Source organism: Aspergillus sydowii (genome assembly GCF_001890705.1).
Source record: "Aspergillus sydowii CBS 593.65 unplaced genomic scaffold ASPSYscaffold_2, whole genome shotgun sequence".
NCBI lineage: Eukaryota > Fungi > Ascomycota > Eurotiomycetes > Eurotiales > Aspergillaceae > Aspergillus > Aspergillus sydowii.
Window position 1 is genome coordinate 2,768,819 of NW_024467860.1, and position 22,706 is coordinate 2,791,524.

The 22,706-nt window shown below is 49.8% G+C and overlaps 4 protein-coding genes across 4 annotated transcripts; 3 read left to right on the forward strand and 1 right to left on the reverse strand.

Moving 5' to 3' along the window:
* Positions 1 to 650: 650 nt before the first annotated feature.
* ASPSYDRAFT_142989 (nucleobase cation symporter-1 family protein) lies at positions 651 to 2,558 on the forward strand (the record flags this gene model as incomplete). Its single annotated transcript, XM_040841298.1, has 5 exons — positions 651 to 750; positions 807 to 877; positions 937 to 1,186; positions 1,248 to 1,975; positions 2,040 to 2,558. 5 exons carry the CDS (start codon positions 651 to 653, stop codon positions 2,556 to 2,558), a joined length of 1,668 nt encoding a protein of 555 aa, XP_040706567.1.
* A 1,734-nt stretch (positions 2,559 to 4,292) lies between these two features.
* On the forward strand, positions 4,293 to 7,028 carry ASPSYDRAFT_114225 (uncharacterized protein; the record flags this gene model as incomplete). The annotated part of the gene is made up of 1 exon (XM_040839970.1): positions 4,293 to 7,028. A coding segment is annotated over one exon (2,736 nt), but the record flags the coding sequence as incomplete, so codon positions are not given.
* Positions 7,029 to 7,324: 296 nt separating this feature from the next.
* On the reverse strand, positions 7,325 to 8,457 carry ASPSYDRAFT_41439 (putative adenosine deaminase). Its single transcript, XM_040846281.1, has 3 exons — positions 8,370 to 8,457; positions 8,166 to 8,308; positions 7,325 to 8,047 (listed from the first exon to the last, which is right to left on the reverse strand). The coding sequence occupies exons 1-3, from the start codon at positions 8,427 to 8,429 to the stop codon at positions 7,333 to 7,335; spliced, it is 918 nt and encodes a 305-aa protein (XP_040706569.1). The 5' UTR covers positions 8,430 to 8,457; the 3' UTR covers positions 7,325 to 7,332.
* Positions 8,458 to 18,720: 10,263 nt separating this feature from the next.
* ASPSYDRAFT_146076 (putative 1-phosphatidylinositol-4,5-bisphosphate phosphodiesterase Plc1) lies at positions 18,721 to 22,158 on the forward strand (the record flags this gene model as incomplete). The annotated part of the gene is made up of 1 exon (XM_040841585.1): positions 18,721 to 22,158. The coding sequence occupies one exon, from the start codon at positions 18,721 to 18,723 to the stop codon at positions 22,156 to 22,158; it is 3,438 nt and encodes a 1,145-aa protein (XP_040706570.1).
* Positions 22,159 to 22,706: the final 548 nt, after the last annotated feature.

Sequence of the window (22,706 nt, forward strand, 5' to 3'; positions counted from 1 at the left end):
GATCGAGTCAGCGGACAGTGCACTAACCCACGGAAGAGATACGCCCCGTTGCACTAAGGCGGTCCATTCACTGTCTGTGACTGGCCAGAGCTAAAAATGCGGAGAGATGCCAGGTCCACAGGTGCTGATAACAGTCGCTCACCAGCCCTGTTAGTCGTCTGATTAGAGCAATGAAAAACCAACTTCAACCTCATGGAGGGTGATAACAGCCAACCATACCAGAGGCGGCGTGGCCGATCGCGGTCTTGGACGCTCTTCCTCGGGCCAATTCCCGTGGCTCGTTATCACGACAGCTCCATCTCTAGCTCTGTGGCTGGTTGGATGCACCAGGTGCCCAGATGATATGACGATTTGACGACAGGCCTTTGATAGCTCCTTCCTTTATATTACATATCTCCCCATTGCCCTGAGACCTTCAAATGACCAGCTGGAACTGTCTTCACACATCCATTTCCGGATCAGGCTGTCAAGGATAAACTTGGGCCTTCCGTGGTTGAGTTCTTGCGTCACTATTCTTGATGACACCCTCCTTTACTTAGTTATTCACTTTTGATTACATCAGGCACTTCACTTACTTCTATTGCGTCACTTAACTGGCTCCCTTACGAATTTCTTTTCAAAACCAGACCTTCTCTCACATCTAGGCTAGAATGCCTGAGATCAAGCAATGGATCAAGAAACTAGAGGTGGAATCGGAGCCGGGGTTGACAAATGTGCAGTTGATGTTGACGAACCATGACTTGCGACCAGGTGAACTCTGGAATACTCCCGGAACCTACGCGGGAGAACCTAACAGTCAACAATAGTCGAGCCTGAACGCCGCCAGTGGAGGTGGTACAATTTCATCACTTTTTGGATCGCAGACTCGCTGAACATTGTGGGTTTACCACGATGCTCAACGTAGAAAAGTGGAAAAGCTAATGTCTGGGTGCTTAGAACACATGGATGATATCCTCCTCGATGATTGTTGATGGCTTGTCCTGGTGGCAATCGTGGGTATGCGTTTGGGTCGGCTACTTCCTCGCTGCCTGCTTTGTCTGTTTGACCGGTCGCATTGGTGCCGTCTATCATATATCTTTCCCTGTGGTTTGCCGGTCATCGTTTGGGGTCTGGGGCTCGCTATGGCCTGTGTTGAACCGGACTGTTATGGCCATAATTTGGTATGGTGTGCAGGGATATATTGGAGGTGAGGAAGCATGGCTTTTCTGATCCTGCTGTTTGACATCTAACATCAATCGTACTTATAGGCCAATGTGTCACGCTGATGATTCGGGCGATTTGGCCAAGTTACATCAACCTGCCCAACGGTATTCCCGAAAGCTCCGGTGTTAACACGATGAACTTCCTGAGTTTCTTTCTCTTCTGGCTGTTGTCGTTACCCGCCCTCTGGTTCCCAGTTCATAAAATCCGCCATCTTTTTACCGTCAAGTCCATCTACTCTCCCATTGCTGCTATAGCTTTCTTCGCTTGGGCTATCTCTCGAGCCAATGGACTTGGCCCGATTGTTCATCAGCCTAACACAGCTCAAGGAAGTGTGTTGGCTTGGGCCGTAGTAAAAGCGCTCATGAGTTGCATGGGGAACTTCGCTGCTTTGATTATGAATGATCCAGACTTTGCTCGATTTGCACAGAAACCCAAGGATGCCCTATGGGCGCAGCTGTTTACTATTCCAATTGGGTTTGGTGTTACCTCGTTCATTGGTATCATTGCATCCTCGTCATCCGCTGTAATTTTTGGCGGCCCGGCGATCTGGAACCCTCTTGATCTTCTAGGCAGATTCCTTGAGGGAGCCAGTTCAACCGAGCGCTTCGGCATATTTGTTATTGGGCTTGGGTTCGCTCTCGCTCAACTGGGCACCAATATTTCCGCCAACTCGGTCTCCGCTGGCACAGACATGACCGCTTTGCTTCCTCGATACATAAACATCAGACGAGGCAGCTACATCTGTGCGAGCCTTGGGCTAGCTATCTGTCCGGTATGTAATATTCCTTTGCACCTCAGTTTTCATGAGGGTCCAGCTAACATATGTAAATTGGTAGTGGAACCTGGTATCCGGTTCCAACGAATTCACTACATATTTATCCGCCTATTCCATCTTCCTGTCTGCCATTGCAGGCGTCATGATATGTGACTACTACATCGTCCGCAAGGGATACCTTATCGTCGGAGATCTATACAGCGCCGAGAAGGATTCTGTTTACCGCTTCCAATGCGGAATCTCCTGGCGGGCCTACGCTTCCTATCTCTCCGGAATCATGATCAATATCGTGGGATTTGCCGGTGAAGTTGGGCGTGAGGTACCTGTAGGTGCTGAGTACATTTACAAGATCAACTATATCTCCGGCTTTATTGTATCCTTTGCGATGTATTACATCCTCACCCGTCTCTTTCCCATTGTGGCTACAAGTGACACCTGGAATGAAGTCGACACCGACCTCGACACAGAGGGACAAGAAATTGACACGGAAGACATTCAAACAACCGGGAAGCCAGTGGGGTTTGGGACTTCGACTTCTCAAGAGTTTAAGAGCGCGAAGGCGGGATCCGCTGATGTATAAATTGCGGTTGGTTTTCCTTGCAATAATGATATGATAATGTAATCTCACGACATTTTCTGTATTTAAGAGTCTGAAGACTTGCTTTACAAGCTCTCAATTTGGAATCCCTAGCTGCTTATGCAGCATTCTTCCCTCTTCCCAACTGGAATTATTTATAGGCCAGTAGCCCATGTGAGTTTGTCATGGACCGTCACATCTTCAGGGAAGTGACACTTTCCAATATCTTCCGTACACTCTTATAAAGATTAACATAAACAGCGAGTGTGTCGAGCATGGAGCTGGAGCTGGAGCTGGAGTCCAGCGTGTAGTTCAGGTGGACGGGAGTCACCCCGAGATGATACTTTCCTACTGCTGTGAAAGGAACGAAAGGTCGTGATATTCTGCATGTTTCAGTAAAGCTCTTTGCCCTGTTGCATACCAGTATCTATTACAAGATGTCTTAATTATCGATCTTTTATAGAGATTCATCCTAGATTCTTTATCCCCTACCTCCAAAGCTACTCATCTGGTCGTTCCTTCCGACCTCGGAGTATTGGGACAGGGATGTCCTTTATTTATAGGTCAAGTACAATGCGCCTGCAGCTGGCCGGTCGCTCCTTTCTCTTCTAGGGCTGCAAAGTTCATGCCCGGGCCACCTCAGTGCGCAGGTGCAGCTGTTGCATGAGGTGGGTCGCACCTTCTCCACGAATATCCCGATACCTTAATCCCCAGGGCAGGTGCAATGGACGATGGGTAAATCGTTTGCTCCTTCCTCAGTAACCCACTTGAATGCACCACCAACCTCCAAGTATCCACCGCATTGGCAATAACGTAGTACCTAACCAATTACTGCTGCTTAGTATCCGATCAGTCCACCATTGCATTGCCCGTACTAATAGCGTTTTCAAGTAGCCGACGGTTCGAAGCAGGACCACCCGCAACGCGTTCGTTATCCTTCGCTGGCCTTAGCCTAGGCAGGTGTACGTGTAGCGGGCCCTTAGCCTGAGTTCCTGCCACTTGAAACATACAAGCCCCTGTAGAAGAGTGCCTAGGTATAGCAGCTAGATCGAGCATCCCATAGTCATCCAGTAGGTTATTTATAAATCGTAGACTGACTGGAGGAAGGATGGGCGATCTGTTATGTTGTTTCGGAGGGACCTAGAGGCCGGGTATTGATTGGTATTTGATTAGGGTTCGCAAACCGTTTACGCGCCGTTTGTAGGCCGCTGTGTCTTTGACCTCTGACTTCGAAGCCCAGCCCCATTTTCAATCCCGGAAATCTTAGTCTTGGAGGGTTTAACTTCACTTTTCAAAATAGCACATTGAAAATTCAGCCTTTCTCAGATCAAAGCTTGTACTCCTTCTGCCTCGTCGGGGACCGAAACGGGCAGGCGTGACGTCATATGCAAGAGCCTCATCAAATCATCTCTCAGAAAGACAGCCTGATATGGTTTTCTTCAGCGCTTCAGCCTGTTACGGAAAGCCATTTCCTTCAATTTTTGACTCAGGTTTGACTCACTCCAGGTCTCGCTTGTGACTAGCTTTGTTGGAAGCTTAACGAGGCGGCATAAAAGCTTGCTGCGTCGCTCACTTCTTTCCTTCTTTAACCATCGCTGGATACTTTCTCGGGTCCCTTCAGCTTTGTTCAAATCGCCTTCCCGCACTCGGGTTCTTTTATACGTTAATTCTTCACTCTTATTATACCCCAACCCCAACTTGTTAACTGTTCATATTATCTCCCTGTCCTTCGTGAACATGGCTTCCGTTAGCGCTCTTCCCCAAACTCTTCGCTCCATCACGACCACCAAAATCAAGGAACTTTCTAAGCAGCGCGTCCTATTCGAGAAACACCGGAATAATATCATTCAATCCGCTGGTACGGCTTCTGACCTACGATCCAAGGCCCGTATTTTGTTAGAGGGCGTCGCCAAACTCAAGGGCCACCCCAACGATGCATTCGACCAGGAGGATCTCGATGTCGATGCGGAGTCGTTTGAAACTCCAGTCTCGGACGGAACTGAGCGTGCAGTCCACGCGAACATTCGCCGGTTTCTCCTACAAGGGAAATATGATCCCTCGGTGTCCAAGTCTAGTTTAGAAGAGTGGATTGGGTCGCTCGAGGCGGAGATCATGTACATGGAGCGGGCGCATGACCATGCATCATTCTATAGTGCGCTTGTGACGGAATGGCTAGAGGATATTGAGACTTCTGGGGCTGTTTCAGTTCCGAAGAGCGAAGAGGAGGGTACTGAGGACTTGGGTATGGAGAATGTGGGACGTGAAGAGATGCATGAGCAGAGACAAACATGGGAGAGTATCGTGTTTAGCGAGTCCAAAGTCCAGGAAGATGTTATTCGCGCATATCTGGACTCTCTTTTCACCCAGACGGCGCTGTCGCAGCAGGCACTGAAAGAGCTCCGTGAGAGTATCAAATCCTTCGCGACGGGTCTCTCGGCGAGCAAAACCTGGCTCACTGTGGACGATCTTTCGTCGGTGTCCGCGTCACTGTTGAAGACCGATCTTCTGACGAAGGAGAAAACGGGCATCCTCAAGGAGCTTACGCGGAATCGGGCTGTGGCCTGGGAGGTCGTTGACGTTGTGAATATGCGTCTTGCCTCCTTATATAGTTGGACCTGGCCCGATGAGGGCGTTCCAGTGGAAATGCGTCGCCAACTGAATGGAAAATATCGAGTCTTTATGGATGGAGATCTGCTGGACAGCATCATGTTCCACTACTTGGGCCTCAAATGGTCGGTCGCTCTTCGGTCTGCATTCGTCACCTTCTTGGGTTCGCGCGGCTGGAAAAAGCCACGGGATCATATTCCCCAGGAAGATAAATTAAGGCGGAGTTACTTCATTGGCATTGATCGCTTCCGTGGGGTGCATTCTGTGAATGATGAAAGACAACGAGTTTACAAAGAAAATTACTTTATGAGCCAGTTGCCCTCTTCGGAGGATGAGGGTGTACCGAACTACGACGATGATAGCGAGAGCGGGGACGAAACACGTCCCAAGAACGCGCTTGAAACAAAACACTCCCTTCTTCACCTCCTCATCACCGAATCCATCCTCCACACCACCCTGCATGGACAGTTCACAGCTATTCGTTCAGACTTCAAGTGGTTTGGTCCATCTCTCCCTCACAAGACGATGCTCACTGTTCTTGCCTACTTTGGCGTCCCTCAAGACTGGCTAGATGTCTTCCGTACTTTCCTGGAAGCACCGGTAAAATTTGTCCACGACGGTCCAAATGCCGCACCATCGGTTCGAAAGACGGGAATCCCAATGAGCCATACACTCTCGACGGCCATGGGTGAAGCCGTGCTTTTCTGCATGGATTATGCAGTGAACCAGAGTACAGACGGAGCATATCTCTACCGGTTGCACGACGATTTCTGGTTATGGGGTCAAGAGAAAACGTGTGTCCAAGCGTGGACGTCTATGGCTGAATTCGCCAAAGTCATGGGACTCGAATTCAATGAAGAAAAAACTGGAACCGTACGCTGGGATGGAGCTGGCGAGAAAGTCCCACAAGTCTTGACTCCTGACAATAATGATACCGAAGGAAAGGACCTGCTTCCGTCCGGCGATATCCGCTGGGGTTTTTTGAAACTAGACTCTCAGCGACGCCGCTTCGTTATCGATGAGGACAAGGTTGAAGAGCATATTTCCGAGCTCCGGCGTCAGCTCTCGGCCTGCAAGAGCATTTTCGCGTGGATTCAGGCATGGAACAGTTACTTCGGCCGCTTCTTTGTGAACAACTTTGCAACTCCAGCTGTTTGTTTCGGTAGGGAACATATTGACATGGCTATCGCTACCCTCAGTCACATCGAACGCTCCGTTTTCCCTGAAAACAATGGCAGTGGCGTCACTGATAGCCTGCGAAAAGAAATTTCTGGGCGGTTCAACGTCCATGACATTCCTGAGGGTCTATTCTACTTCCCTATAGAGCTTGGCGGTCTGAGCCTTGTTAATCCGTACATCCCTCTGCTTGCCATGCGCGAAAACATCAAGCAGACGCCGCACCGCCGAATTCATAAGGCGTTCCTCAAAGAGGAGGAGGCATATCTTTCAGAGAAGGAATGGGTCGAAGAAAACGGGCCTCGAAACCCTAGGGTCTTCATGGTTGGCGGCAAAAGCGAAAATGACATTCCGAAAGATGATTTTCTCTCCCTGGAAGAGTACATGCGTTATGCCGAATCCTTCAGTCGCCCACTCCTGGACGCATATCTGGACTTGACGCGCGTCCCAGACCAAATCAGTGTTGACCTCACGCCTGAAATGAAGGGCAATCTAACCCTGGGTGCGGCGGAGAACTCAGCAAACACAATCTGTAACAACTGGACAAAGATGTCTCCATATTGGCGATGGATAGCGGAGTTGTATCGGGGAGGAATGGTGCAGAGGTTTGGGAGCCTGGCGGCCGTGCATAGAGAAGCGTTGAGTGTAGGAATTGTGCAAACCTTGAAGGAGGGCAAGTTCCGCTGGCAGGGCTGATGTGGCGTATCTCAATGTATAATAAAATTTGAAGTCACGAGATCATGATACCCGCACAGGCAGCTAATCGGCCTATGTTAAAACTCGATATGATTATGAGTTATGCGCAGATTCAAATTCGTCCAAAAGCTCTCTAAGACGTTCTTTTTCTTTCTCCCCCGCAAATATTGCATCAACCGCCTTTCGGGAAATGTTGAGAATGTCAGATCTGTTCAATTGAAAGTGCTCCGCAGCCAGGCTGTACTCATTTGAGACTGGGCTGCAGAAAAAGCCCACATCGTCGGTCTGTTTAACCAGTTTAGCACATGGTCACAATAGCAGCGAAGGAAAAACTCACGCAAAGGATGATTGGACACTCCTCATGCCTCCAATATCCAAAATGATGATCGAGGAACCCTCCATCAAACATTTTCGCGTGGACATTACACGATATGCACAGCTCTAAGCCCAGTCGTTTGCGTGCAATTTCTCGTTTGATATCCTCAGGGACATGAATAACATGACCTAAGCGATCTGGGTTAAACGAGAGTAGCGTTTGCAACTCCTCACGAAGCCCCACAGAGTGCACCTCAGCGAAGTGTACCGTCAGACCAAGGCCATGCTCTTTGGCTTTAGCGAACGCCTCTCGACAAAGTGAAATATCACCCTTAGTTGGGTTCCCACAAACGTCGACGCCAACAATGCCCCGCGCTTGGTTGGCGATGGCTAGATTTACAATTTCATGTGCATGTTTGGAATCGTTCGTGAGCTCGCCTCGATCCATGCCGAGGATGAGGTATACAGACATCCGGTTGGCGTTCCGAGATTTGAATGAGGCGATAGTATCGAGAACGGTGGAGAGATATTCCTCTCGGGTGAAAGAAAAATCTGGTGCATCGCGAGGAATGGTGCGGAGTTCGAGATAGCGGACACCATCATCAATAAAGTTCTGGAGCACTGAGGTCGTGGCATACGCCACGCTTTCGAGGTCGTTGACCAGGTGGTAAATGGATTGATTGAATGTCTGGAAGAAACTTTGTATTCCTTGATTTAGCTTTGTGTTTATTCTTCTCCTACCCTCCACCCCGCTGCCAGTCTAAGAAAACACGCAGAATGGAGACATGCTCGTTCCTATGTTGAAGGAGAACCTACGTGTTGAGAGAAAAGTCCACCTTCCCCGGTGGCATCACCACCCATGGGTCTTCTACGTCGAAGGCTGAATCGCGCGCCTTCTTCTGAAGCCATATCTCGTGAAGACATTGGCGACTTATGCTACCGCTTAGATGCGCGTGTAGCTATGCGAACGGGGATTAACTTCCACGGTATTAACTTGAAACTGGGGCCCAAGAGGCCTACCTCGATCTTTGGGAGAGATCTGGTAAAGTGGGAATCCACTGGTTTCGAGAGACGATCCATTACAGCGGGTCCCTGGATTAGGACGCTCGATCCGAAAGTCTAGAACACGATGGATGATGGCCGTCTGTGAAAATAGTGTAGACGGGACGGAAAGACGATCGAGGGGAAGCAGCAGAACTCGAGGTTGAAATCGAGTTGATCACGAGGCAGGTGCGATGCAAGGTCCCACCTTCCTCGACTTGGATTCCCTGCAACATTTATCTCTACTTCCCAGCTTCATTATGTATCTACAGCCATTTTTTGAACCATATCGATCGACAAGGCTTCATTTGACTTTGGGAATTCCGAGAGACTGGGAGAATACCCCACAGCCCACTCCTGCAATGACATGCATATTATACTTGTTTCAGCCCAAGCGAATCATACCATCCCTTGCTTTTATGAAGCGAACTGCGTGCCATAGTAATGACATCGAACTATTATGCTGTTTCATCAGGCGAAACCTTAACAGGCCGTATACCAAGTCTGGAATACGCTTCGTCGCGTTCGCGAGAGGGTTAATAATTAATCACCGGGGACCCTATCTCTTCCCGGCCGTGTCCGACATGGGGTAAAAGACATACATTCGAAATCGAATTGACTTTTGCCAACAGCGAAACAGGATCGTTCTTATTGCTGTGGATGTTGTGGTTCCACTGCCCATTAAAAGCACATCTGCGCCAATTAATACATGGTTATGTCAATTAAACCCGGCTAATTGTGTTGTTGCTCTGGGCAACAAGAAAGCCATTTCGAAGTTGGTCCTTGGAATATACAGCCGTCGAAAATTCCGCAACCACCATGCGAAGAAGTATAAGCCCGAATATAACAAGTACTGAATGCCAGAAAGAGTACACATAAGCTCGTGTCGTGTCTCAGCTTTATCTTCAGACATAAGCTCTAGATCTGGAGATCATCTTTGTAGCAAACGTAAGATACCGCGGTATTCCTGGACAGTATTTAAGCGATTGAAACATGCTGGAGTTGCGGGATACATTTTAAATGACTTCGCATGGGAATTGGAGGCTGTCGGCAGCGTACAACAGCCAAATACAGCCTCAAACATCATGGTACAGGTTCCAGAAACTTAGATAAGTTTCGGGATTGCTGGACTCGTTCTGGAGGATCGGAGGCGTCGGATCGCTTCAGACGTTCCAGATGTTGGAAATAAGCCGGCTTATCCGTTTCACCTAATAATCACGGCAGTGGAAATCCTGGTTTTGCAAGTATCAGGTGGGTTCTGTAATTAACGATTATTTGGCATTTGGCATTTCGATAGCTTCACAGTACCAATACCGACGTATGTCGTTTCAATGGCTGTTGACCTGTATGTTGGAGATATTTTCCGTTGATGCACTGCCATAGGACTAAAAGTTGCGTATTCCGTATCCGGGCCCCCTAAGCCATGCTCGTAGAGAGGCCAGAAGTGGTCAATTGCTCCTTGGGCTTTCTGTCCAAAACACCAAACGTGGCGGAGCAGCAACCTCTAGAGGGTCATAATCGGTGAGTCGCGATTCGCGAATTGCTTCGGGATTATTCCTGTTCCCACGTTGGAGAAAAGAAGCCAAAGCCTCGGGGCTGTGTGCAGCTGTGTGCGCCATTGGGAAACGATAATTGTTCCACAAGCGTTGACAGCGCCGAACATTGGAGGGGGTTGTTTGAGGCCCCGTACCCTGGATCTTGGGTTCTGCCCCCAGTCCACCAAGATCTGAGGGCCGAATTACTGCCAGAGCATGCGGGTTGACATGGCGTTGGGCTTGTACGGAGTACACAACCGCTTTTCCGTGTCACCGGCCCCCATCTGCCTCAGCCGCTGCTGCTTATGCCAATAATGCATAACAATTAAGTGCGCCTTGTGGGATTTTCTCGATGGATTCGAGAAGCCCGCAGTCAGATCCAGTCGGGTGATTGGCCGAGCGACTCCATAAATTGCTATATTTACCGTAGGTGGGGGGCCCGAGACGGTGTGAGAGGAAGAACCGCCCTTGGAATCTCGGATGAAGTGGATTTTGCAATCCAAGTTGAAGGTGGAAGCGAAAGTTTCGAACGTTGCTCAGCAATTTCTTCGGCCGTCAAAATTGCTAGCTCGGCAGGAAGTGGATAGGGACAATACCTCTAATACACCTTACCTATGCAAGATGTGAACGTCGAGAGTTGTATGTCGATAAACGGCCATACCTGCGTAATTGAGACATCTGGAGAAACCGGGGACTTGTGAGGTTGTCCCCCTTTTTTTTTTTTTTTCCCTCAATGCTCTCCAGTCCAAGCGGCTCCCAACGGGACAGAACTCACACCATTGTAGGGCTAGATTCTGTGACCAATATACGCCATTCATAGTTTGAGCTTCCTCATCCAGGCTCCATCCATTGCCAATAATATTTCATGTGAAAAGGATGGAAACACGCAGGAAGACACTCAGCCGCATGCAACAAGCTCAAATAGTGAATGGTTTCAATGTCATGCCACGTACCATATTTCAGCTCGATCGTAACTCAGAATGCGGCGGAGCGACGAGCCACCAAGGTCTGCCACGACAACACAGCAGTGGGCCGGGGCATGGCATTGCAGCCCCGAGTGTGATAGAGGTCGCTCGAAAGTGCTGTCAGCACGGACGTTCATTTGCAGACAAATAATCCACCAGACATAGGCCGTGTACAATATCTCCACATGTGTGACATACAGCGTCGCAAAGTGGCATTACCTGAACAGCGTGCTAGAACGGGGAATATTCCAAACTTGTGTAATCAGTACCGGCGGACAAAGGCTCGTGGACTTGATGGCCAACAAAGATCGTAGGAAGCGGTCAGCATAGGGGAATGCCAGGTCGAAGCTCCAGCACGGCAAAGGAGGCCTTAGCCCTGAGAATGAATGTTTTCACTGGCTGGTTTAGGAAACCTCGAAGAGCAGAAGGAAGCAGCTGAGATGGAACAAGGAGGACAAAAGAAGAGCATGAATTTTCCGGGTTCTCCGCCCAAGTGATGCAGGAATGATGAGCGATCACGCGGCGACGAGAAAAAGCAACTTTCATCCATGCAAGCCACAGTCTTGATCAGGTAAACTATTGATATCTATGTAACGAGCAAGCCACACCACGTTTTGGCCCGCTTACTGATAGGCACTGGGTACCTTTTGCGATATAAAACAAATCACTGCACTCCTTATACTTACACAGTAGCATCGAGCCATTCGAGGGGATTAGGAGTATGCTACAACATTTTATGCTCTACCCATCACCTTACCTTTGTTGGGAGCAAACCAGGAAGGCCATTATGGGGGAAAATGCGTGGGAATGGAAGTGATAATGGCAATTGCTATCGACAGGATGAAGCATGGGTTGTGACTGATGTCCTTCCATTTGCAGGAGCTAGACCCCAAACCGCTGAGGTCGCATAACTCAGCCGAGTCTTGAGAGAAACAACAAAGCCTTTTGCAAGGGATGTGTTTCCCAGAGACCACAGGCGAGGGGCACAGACGGCGAGCGACAGGACTGGGGATTGAGAATGAGAATGTGAAGCGAAGAGAGGAGGATTTTCCTAAAAGGGCACGCTTTCACGGCGCCCAAGGTCAGAGACACAGCCTTGAGGAGCCTTGAGGAAGGATTAATGTTGCGATCATGACGGGGATCCTGGTCCAAGAGGCGCAACGTTCCATCCAGTCGGGAACTTGAACTACCTGAGATAACGTTGCGTGACAAGGCTGTAAGAAACAACAGGGGGTATTGTCATTACCGCGGCTGCTGAAATGACAGGACGGTTTGTGATTCAGATTCGGGTGATCAGCTTTGGTATTGCACTAATGCAACCAGACACAGTGGTAATTTATTAACCGCTATGGCGGAAACTTATCGGGCGGTCTCCTTATCCCTTTTCCCTCCTTTTCAACGGGGACTCCATTTCTCCTCCGGGTGGTGGGGAACCTTCAGAGGTCGGTGTTGCGTGCTCCCACTTCTCAACCATGATGTCACCTTGCTACAGGTAATCGATTAAGTAAGACATTCCATATTCGCTTGCGTCCACCGCGAGCAGACGGACGCGAAAGGATGGAGTCATTAATAGTCTGTGATTGAAGCAAACCGTGGGCTGCCCTTGAAGCGCTGTCTTCAGTAACCGGCATCCTAACCGATGGAAAAGAGGGGAAAGTATAAACCCCCCTGGTATTACCAAGGTAAAATCCCGCAGGCGAGGAACAATATCATCAGTCACAAAGCCTCAGAGAAATTGATGAGTCGCATCAGACTCGGGTATTTTTGGTGTTGAATTGAGGGGAGGAACTTGTGAATCCGATGAAGACCGGCAGGGATGACATGGCGGGGCTCGTTCACCACAATGAGCGCAGCCAGGATTTGATCGTAGCCAGGAGTGCTGCGGATGCAAGATCGCCAGCGAGAGGAAACCGCGCTGGAAAAGGTTTGGAAGCTGTCAAGAGTGGGTCCCCGTTTGTAAAATCCCCCACGAGGCAGATATTATAACCAATTAGAATGCTTAGCCCGCGTTTCCGAGAAGCAAATGTGCGGCTGATTGGCAGTGCGTGCAAGAGTTCCTTGAAAGACCCAAAGACCGTTCAACTTACAAGGCGACAGCTTCCGAGGAGGCCCCATGAGTGCTGCGTTTTCCCAGTCCCCCAAAGACGCAGATAATTCCTCACCGCTGGGCAGAATGGTCCAAGCGAGGACCGTACCCATGGTTGTCGACAATAACAGCCCTAATATTGAACTGCCACATTACGATGATGCATTATCGTATTCGCGTGGCAGTGACAGCCCGAAAGTTGCCGGCGTTGCCGGTGCGAACAAGTGGATCTTGATGTGGTCAGTGGGAGTCACGGGCTCAGAACCGGCGCTGACAATCCATCGAATGGAGATGCAGATGCATGCCAGGCGACAGGTTATCGGAGCGTGGCAGAGAACTGACTACTGAGGCATGGTGCCCATGAGAACACAGAAGATTGGCTCCCTCATTTGGTCGCAAGGATTATCAGGATGCGTTGTCAGCTCCAGCGCCGGTGGCTCGGAGCCTGCATTTGCATTTTGACTGGGCGATTTCCAATGGACGAGAGGGAGGATCGATGACTCCAACGGAGGGACTTCCAGTTCAAGTTCAAACCTTGGAATTGCGAATAATAATGCAGATGCCTTGGGTGGGAGAAGCGGTGGGAAAGCTGATGAAGCACGCGAGACGGCCACAACCTAATTCCCGCACAGCCGTTTGGCCGGTCGCCGTTACCTCGTACCTGGTCGCTCGTCCCTCCCTCGTCGTCATTCCATGAGGGGTAACTCCCGCAGCTCAGAGCGCCTGCACTATAGGACTTCCACTATTGAGGTTCCCGTGTGTTGCGACAATGACTCCTGCCGAGGTGGAAAATGGTCGCAGCTCACGAAACGATCAACTGATGAGTAAAATACCGAAACAGGTAAAAGACACTACTCCCGCCGCTGTCATCTCACCTCGCCTGTTACCAGGCTGCTTTGCTTCGTCTTATCATCACGACAAGCTGACATATCGCTCACTGGACAGAGCTCTAAAAGATGATGTGTGCTGTTTCTTTCCCTTGCTTCATAAGCAAAATTAACCCAGACATGTCGCATTCGTGCATCTCGTCGGCCAGCATTGTCCGATAACAACATTTATAATCCCGCCCCAGCCGCGATGTCAGTCTCGTTGCAAGTTTGCTACTGAGAAAAAGTGCCCTAAGGTACCAATACGACCACATCATTAGTGACAAGTCCACAGAGAATCAGCTGTCGATTGACCGCGCGGTCATCAAACGAAATAGGCGAAAAACCTGGCACCGCGCGAAACATCAGAAAAAGAATAATATAATCCTTTGTAGCTGAACTGTTGAAGCCGCTTGCATCAAGCCCGCATGGGAACTTTTCTGGGATTGTGGGAGAGTCTTGAGCATGTCAATGTACTTCTAAATGGTCTACGCAATATTGTCCAGCCTGCAGCGCAGCCATTGCTTGCAGGGTGGAGCATCTATGTCACGGCAACGCAGCAGGGATAGATACGTATCTTGATTATTCAAATACGATTCTGCCATCCCTGCCATGATCGTCTCTCACGAGATGTACAGTTGTTGGGACCAAGTTCCTCGACCCTCAACACAAGGTGGATGGTCATTTTGGCACCTCTCGACCGCGGTTTTTAATAGGGCTGCTCCGTGTCCACTATGTGATCATTAGCAGAGGAAGCCGCGTCAAATTGAATATAACAGGAGCTCGGCTTTGTTCCCCGTCCGTTTCTAGCGCAGCTGTCATAACCAGGCTCCTCTACTCGGCTCAGCCTATTATAGATGTGCCACTTTGCCGGCCGAAACATGAAGCACCAAGCTTGTCGGCGCGACGAGAGCTCAGTAAGTAAGCCACGTACAGAACAGAAGGGGGAAATAGCCTGAAATCTGATAATCCCTGTTTTTCCCTCGTTCTCATTTTGCGGCCCCGACGCTATTAGAAATCGTGACTTTGACCGTGGAGCTTCCACCCCGTTGGCTGCTTGACCGCTCCGATTCCAAATGAGCACATCGTGGGCAGAGGCAGTTGAAGGACTCCTTCTATCACCCTATGACGTCCAGTCGTGTTGATCGCCGGACGAATCGTTGACCTGCAGCTGTCGGGGACTGTGCTGAGGATTGTCTGACGCAGTTTGAGCCCTGTGGGCGAACGTGATTATTGTCATGTGTGAGGAGATAAGAAATTGTGTCTGAAAATCCCCCCAGTGATCTGCCAATTAGTGTTGAGATCATGGTTTCAGGTTCCTTACCGCTTCATTGTCACGGCGATCGCAGAGCAGTGACTCCGTTTCCCTGCCCCTTTAGCCCCTCTGCGCACCGCCTCACTTACTCTTCACTGCCACAGTACTGCCACGGCCTGGAGACAACATCCCGTTAGAAATCTTCCCCACCTTGTGTTGTCAGGCTGTTGTACTTGTAACTTGTATGGGACGTGAGGCTCGGACCAGTCAAGACCCAAAGGAAGAGCTCCCGGAAGCTATTTGGGTAGTATGGGCTTGATGAAGCGCAGGGTCCTGGTCGTTTTTCTTTTTTTTTCCCCTGGCTTTGTTCTGCCCGCCAGAGTGACTCCGATGAGTATTATTTTCCGTCTCGGTGAATTGACCCGCTAAGAATGTGGCCCGATATGGAGAACGGTAGCCGCCGTCTTTTTGAACCCCGAACTCCCCCTTTGCGCTGTTCCCACGCCTGGCGGCTTTGTTCCTCTGCTCTCGAATGTGTATAGCCAATAGCTGGGCAAGTGCAGGAGGGGCCAAGTCATCTCGTTGCTTTTGATTTGTGAACGGACTCTATTCAGGACCAAGCGGCTTACAACGACCAAGTTGGCAAAACACAGCATGTCAAGTGACGTATTACCTAGGGCGATCGGTTGGAGCGTCATCCATGCCGCTTGCAGCCCTGCAATGTAATTGAGAATGTTTTGCACCGTGACGCTGGCTCTTGGCTCAGTGCCAAGGCGATCTATACCAAGGTGGTAGAGGTTTGGGTTGCTCTGATAAAATGTCGGCCATTCCAATAAGAAGGAGGGCAAAGAAGGAAAAGGAATCGAACAACCCAAACAGCTGTAAGCCAGGGCCCGTCGTCAATCCACATCGCCAAAATAAACTAACCCCGGAAGAACCGTCATGCTGGTGCGTTGGAACTTGGAAATAAATTCTGTAACAGGGTTAATTCCCGCCATGGGAAATATTGACTCTAATTGGTTGTAATGTGCATTCTCCATTTCTCTCGAGTTTCGATTCTTTCTTCAGGCCGAACATTCTTACTCGATGTTCTGCTCTGAAAGGATACACAGTAGTTCTTATTATTGGAGGATTGAAAGGAGAAGGTTTTGACTTTCGAGCCCCGAATTACGATGAACAAGAGATTTTCTGTGGGGAATCTTCCTTTCGTCCCTTGAGAAACTTAACCCCGATCTGTGGAGTATGTTGCGAATAGTAGCTCGGGGGTAGGGCTCTTGTCAACAGAAAGGGTAGACTATTATCGAGAAATAGGGAGTTGAACATGCTTCTTCACATCCTGAAACACATTCTAAAGTGCAGATCTGGAACATCACCCCATTGGTAGGGAAACAAGCGGCCCTGTCCAAATAATAGGCATATGTTGTGACGAGCGACAAGGCGCCATCCTCATTTTGACTGGTCTCCAAGTTCACAAGAGTAGTTGTTTGCTGCCTCGGTGTGAGTGGCAAGGTCACAATTAGGTAGACTTGGGTCGGCGCCTTAACCAGTCACAATCGGTGGAGGAATCGAAACGGTGAGCAAGAAAGAAAGGATCACTCCTACAAAGTTATATGATTAGTCCTCTTGCTTGGGCCGCCATTTCTGGCATGGGTGTGCTGTTACCAGCTATCTTAAACTGGCAAGGAATGACTACACAACCGTGCCCTGTGGTGACCCAGTTTAGTATTCAACTAGACCGCAATAATTAAATGGTTGAAAAATGAAGACTCCAGACATACCGACCCGAATCCCTATCCCTTTCTCAGCCTAATAATCAGAAACTATGGGGTATATAGCATAAGCGCCAACCTCCCTTTTGCTCCCCTCTTGCTATCGCCATCGTCCAACCCCTTCCCCCTTTCAGTCCCCTTCCAGATTCCAAAGAACAAAGCTCAAGTGGTTGGATTCGCTACTGCGGCAAAATCTCCCTCCACCACGACAAAAAGGTCTGAGATCATATCATCATCACCTCGGCAAAAGTGTATCCGGAATCGAGGTATTCGTCACAGTGCCTAGCCGATTAACTTGCTTGTTCTCTTTGCTTTTTCCCCAAAACGACGGAGTCGTACTGGCAGTACGACCAGAGCCAGCACCGTTACCAGTACCGTCTCCATACGCGTATTGCACTGTGTTTCAGAACAGCAATACCGCACAATACGTCACCAAGGGCTCCACTTCAGCTTTCTTTCAATCGACTGAAACATCCATCGGTTTCTCGAAATAATTAAGCCTTCCAAAATCTTTCTCTGACTCTTCCTTCCTCCCCAAGTCAGACACGACATTGGCCAAGAATCATCCAGGGAGACTGCGAGCAGGTCACCCGAAGGACCTCGCAATTCATTTAAAAACACCTCCCCGACTCCCTATGTTCCGACCCGACTTCCTTTGACTCAGGCGACTCGAAGTATCCGAACGAAGGACAACGCTGGCCCTGTCTGTCTTCCGTCGCATGATCCTCCCTTTCTCCCTCTATATTAGCTGTTTTTGTTGCAGCTCCTCGGCTTCACGTAACTGCATGAAATTGGAATCCGTACAGACTGTCGAAACCGCACTAGACGCTTACAACCTCCCACGACATCTCTCCTCCGGTCCAATCTCCGATAGCTTTGCCCGCTGCCTTCCGCTTTAGACCACCTGCATCACTGCGCTGGCAGGCAATCCTGCATCATCGGCACTGCCTATCCTCCCATTGCCTGAGCCCACCCTTGGTCATCCCGCTTCTATTCTCGTTCCATTGCGCATACCATTGGAGTCCACGCGACAAGAGGCGACGTCAATCTTCTACTCCAATCGCTGTTGTCGTTGAGATACTCGCGGAGGGGCTCTGCTACATTCAAGCACATGCGCAGAGCGGAAACCATTTGACTTGCATATTATTTTACATTTACTATTAATTTCCTTGTTTTTCTATCCCTCTTTTTTTTATTTCTTCCCCAGGTGGGTTGCTTCACTCCTTTGTCAGCACACTCAGCAATTGGCTGCTCTCCGCACGTCTCCCATACTTGCAGTAGCAGCTTTCCCCGCGTCTTAGAAGGATCAGCCCCTCTGAGAAGACTGAACAACAACCAGATTCAAACGGAGAGAGCGTGAATCGGCGAATACAGGAGACCAGTCCGGGATCTGTGGAGCTTTCGTGTCCAAATCCCGTTTTGCAGAAATAACCGGGACCTGTCATTGAGTAAAGCGATAGGGGGAACGAACGACACGGGGTTCAGCTTGAGCCATTGTTACACAAAAAAAGGCTCCCGTGTCGGTTGTTGTCAGGAACTTGGATCCCGTTCTCTTGCGAGTGCTCTCAGGCAGGGCTCTCCGCATTGCGTTCAAGGCAGGTCAAGATGCAGATATCAAAAACGGAGCATTACTGCTAAGGACGCGGCTTTTGCATCATTTCAGCCAAACACGTTCACTGTTTCGGCCCGTATTGCATATCAGCTCTCGCCCTGCCCCAACACGGCCACTCGGGACCAATCTAACTGTTTATTCGTTCTTGCAGGAGTCCAGGTGACTCCAAACTCTAGCACGACCCACGACAGGGCCCGAATCTTACGCTTGCAGCTAAGGATTACTCCTAGTCAGTAGCCGCAATGACTTATGCAGCTACCTCATCACCCTCGGCCGTACATGGCGACACGCCAGCAGGTTTAAAACTTGCGGCTTCACGCCCCAGACCCAAGCTACAACACGTTTTGACCTCACCATCATCCGTTCCTCCTGCGCCAGTACCTACATACACTTCCGCATACTCTTCCACTTCGAATTCTCTCCAACCTTCTTCCAACCCGTCAAATGATTCCAGCCCTTCGGGCACCCCTTTCCTACCTGCTGCCGAATCGCTTCGGGGTCGGAATATCCCACTCCCCCCTACATCCTCACCGTCCCTGGAGCTTGGGGAGAGCGCCATGGCTGTCCCCGCAACGATCAGCACCTCTTCCCCGGCAGATACCATTATTCCGAACCCTAACAAAGGCCCCGGCCTGATGCGCAGAATATCTAGAGGCGCGGCGAATAAATTGACTCGACGAACCTCAAGCTCCCAAAATGACAAGCGTGACCGCAGCTCTGGGCCTGTTATCATGCGCAGGCGCAGTGACAGTAAAACTGGAACGCAAAATGGCCGTGAGAGTGCCCTTGAATCCAGTTACGAGGAAGACAGCAACGACGCTCTCGATTCTTTGGGCGCTTGGTGTGGCTCAGAACCATCTAGCCTACCAAAAGACAATGTCGCAGCTGTTACTCATAACACAGGTGTCGTTGCGCCTACGGTTGACTCGGCCATCCAGCGTGGGACCATTCTAACCAAAGTAACCAGAAAGAGGAGGAAGCAGGTGCGCTTCCTGCTGAACCTTGATGCTGGGAAGGTCTATTGGGATCCCTCAAACCCAGCCAAACGATTCTATATCGACGATGTGAAGGAGATCCGCGTTGGTGCCGATGCGCGCAACTATCGAGAGGAACACCAGGTTTCTCAAGAAGCGGAGAGTCGATGGTTCACAATTGTCATTGCTGATGCCGAGCGATCCAAGGGTCGACCAGTCAAAACGATTCACCTTATCGCGCCGAACGACCGTCTCCTTGAGCTCTGGACCACGACTCTGGAGTACATCTCGCGATACAGGATAGGGTTAATGGCCGGCTTGGCTGCTTCGACTCAGAACGAACAGGTTCTAAAAGCTCACTGGCAGCGCGAAATGACGAGGTTATTCCCGAACGGGATTAAGCCGGGAGACGTCGAGGCTCTAGATTTTGCAGCGGTCGAAAGCGTTTGTCAAAGTTTACACATCAACTGTTCCCAAAACATGTTGCGCGCTCATTTCTTGAAGGCGGACACTGGCAATAAAGGAAAAATCAACTTTTCTGAATTTAAAGACTTCGTCACACGCCTCAGAGAGCGAAGGGATGTTAGGGAAGTCTTCAAGAAGAATGCTGTCGAGTATCGTGACGGGTTGACCTCAGAGGAATTCCTGACTTTCCTTCGCGATGTACAAAAAGAGGACGTGGATTCCGACCGTGCTTACTGGATAACCGTTTTTGAAAAGCTTGTTCGCAAGTCGAAGCTTCGTTCCCAAAACGCCGTCGAGGCATCCATCGAAGATCAGCCACGCCTCTTGAGTATGGATGCGTTCTCGTCGTTTCTCGCGTCTCCCCGTAACGGGGTATATGCGTCTCGTTCCCCTCAGTCTAAGTTCGACCGGCCGCTGAACGAATATTTTGTGTCGAGCTCGCACAACACTTATCTACTGGGTCGGCAAGTTGCCGGTTCCTCGAGCACCGAAGCATACATTAGTGCTCTTACACAGGGGTGTCGCTGCATTGAGATTGATTGTTGGGATGGTGCGGATGGTCGTCCCATTGTATCTCATGGGAGGACCATGACGACTAGCGTTCTATTTGCGGACTGCATCACCGTTATCAATCGCTACGCATTTTTCTCCAGCGAATTTCCCCTCATAATATCTTTGGAAGTGCATTGCAATCCTGAGCAGCAGCTTGCTATGGTGAAAATCATGAAGGACGCTTTTGGAGACCAGCTGATCTTGGAACCTCTCCTTGCAAACTCAGTTACCCTTCCATCACCAGAAGAGCTCAAACGTCGCATTCTCATAAAAGTGAAGACGTGCGATGAGCCTCAAGAGACTACTCGGCAAGACATGCCGAACTCTGGTATTTCGCACGGTCGTAAACGCAGCGCAAGTTCCCCCTTCATGCGCCCTTCGATGCAGGATAACTCACTCATTCCGTCTCTGCCCTCACTCTCAAGTCCTCCGACAGTGGTTTCCGACGGTCCTGGTCCTGGTTCATTTTTAGTTCCCGAGCGGAGGTCCCTTACTACTACCAGCCTTAGCAGTGCGACGGAGGACAGTGACGGGGCTCTTGTCTCCGCCCGGAAAGAAAGAAAAAGGCGCCAGAAGAGCAAAATTACCAAACCGCTATCGGACTTAGGTATCTACACACGCGGCTATAAGTGGCATAGCTTCCACTCCGCCGAGAGCCAAACGTACAACCACGTGTATTCGTTCGCGGAGCGTTCTTTCGAAAGTGTCTGCCGAGAACCGAACAACAAAGCTCTTTTCGAGAAACACAACTTGAAATACCTTACAAGAGTGTATCCCTCCGGATTTCGTCTCCGATCATCCAATTTCGATCCCCTGAAATTCTGGCGACGTGGTGTCCAAATGGCTGCGCTAAACTGGCAGACTTATGACGTTGGTATGCAGATGAACCAGGCTATGTTTGCCGCGGGAAGCGATCGCACTGGCTACGTGCTCAAACCGAAATCCCTCCGTGTCATCTCACCAGAGCAAGACACAAAGATCACCGAACGGAAGCTCGTACGGTTCTCGGTCGATGTGATCTCCGCCCAGCAGCTTCCCCGACCCCGAAACATGTCTGTGGATGGAAACATCAACCCATATGTTGAGATCGAGATGTTCAGTGCGGATGACCGTGGTCAAAGCTTTGTGTTTGGCGAAGGTGGCATGAACGCATCTGCCCGGAACGGCATGTCTGGCATTGGCTGTCCTCATCGTCGACGCACGCGCATCGAGCAAAGGAACGGATATAGCCCGAACTTCAACGAAAGTTTCCGCTTGTCGCTGGAAACCAAATATCCGGATTTGATGTTTGTCCGGTGGACTGTTTGGAGCTCCATGGATGGTCGAAGCACTGGAAACAATGGCTGTGTTCAACTGGCTACATTCACAGCTAAATTGACCAGCCTCTCTCAAGGTTACCGGTATCTACCATTATATGATGGGACTGGTGACCAGTATATTTTCTCAACATTGTTTTGCAAAATCTCGAAAGAGGAGCCGATTCCTGTTCGTCGCCTTAATGCCGATGAACTCAGAGCTGAGAGATTGGGCATCCTGCGTCAGATTGGTCAGACGGTTTTCAAGCGTACCTCGTCAACCGAGAGGGAAAAGAACGACCAGTCAGACAGGGGAACTGAAACTCCTCAAGAGGGCAAAGAGATCTCTTCGGCTTTGACACCAACCATTTCCACTACATCAACCGCGTCATGAAAGGCTCATTTCCTTCTCTAATCGGTACAAGTCATCCCGGCTTCCACGAGTTCATATCATATCTCTCGCTTATATCATCATATTCCGAAATCCTACCATCTGCCTCAAATGTGTCGTCCCCCCACATTTCCATTTACCATATGTTTAATTTTTGGCTGTCGTTTCCCATTTTCCTTGTTTTATCTATCCTGGAGTTTGTCATTCTGGAGTTTGGCGAATCAACATCATAGGGGCTTTCAAGGAAAGGCGTGGCTATATCTATTGGCCTTCCTCCATCTTTCGCTTCGGGAGTCAAACATTCTGCTTTAACAGGGTACATTGTTGCTTCGCGCACTGAGAACGCGAGCCAAAGGCGCATTTCTGATGGACTTTTCACTTGTTGCACTACCACTGCCTTATCTTTGCTGAGCGATACCCATATCCCTACATTTACCTGTATTATTTTTTTGCGCTGCATCGCTATGTGAGAGTCACTGTGTTCCTTTCTTTTGTTATTTAGCATTGGCATTACGAGCCGGACTCATTGTATGAGGTCAGGGTGTCATACC

Coding starts and splice junctions, on each gene's coding strand:
- ASPSYDRAFT_41439 (XM_040846281.1), bottom strand. CDS start 8,429: ATGGATCGTCTCTCGAAACCAGTGGATTCCCACTTTACCAGATCTCTC. Junction 8,309..8,369: donor GATCTCTCCCAAAGATCGAG/GTAGGCCTCTTG, acceptor CCGTTCGCATAG/CTACACGCGCATCTAAGCGG. Junction 8,048..8,165: donor GTGGACTTTTCTCTCAACAC/GTAGGTTCTCCT, acceptor AGGAATACAAAG/TTTCTTCCAGACATTCAATC.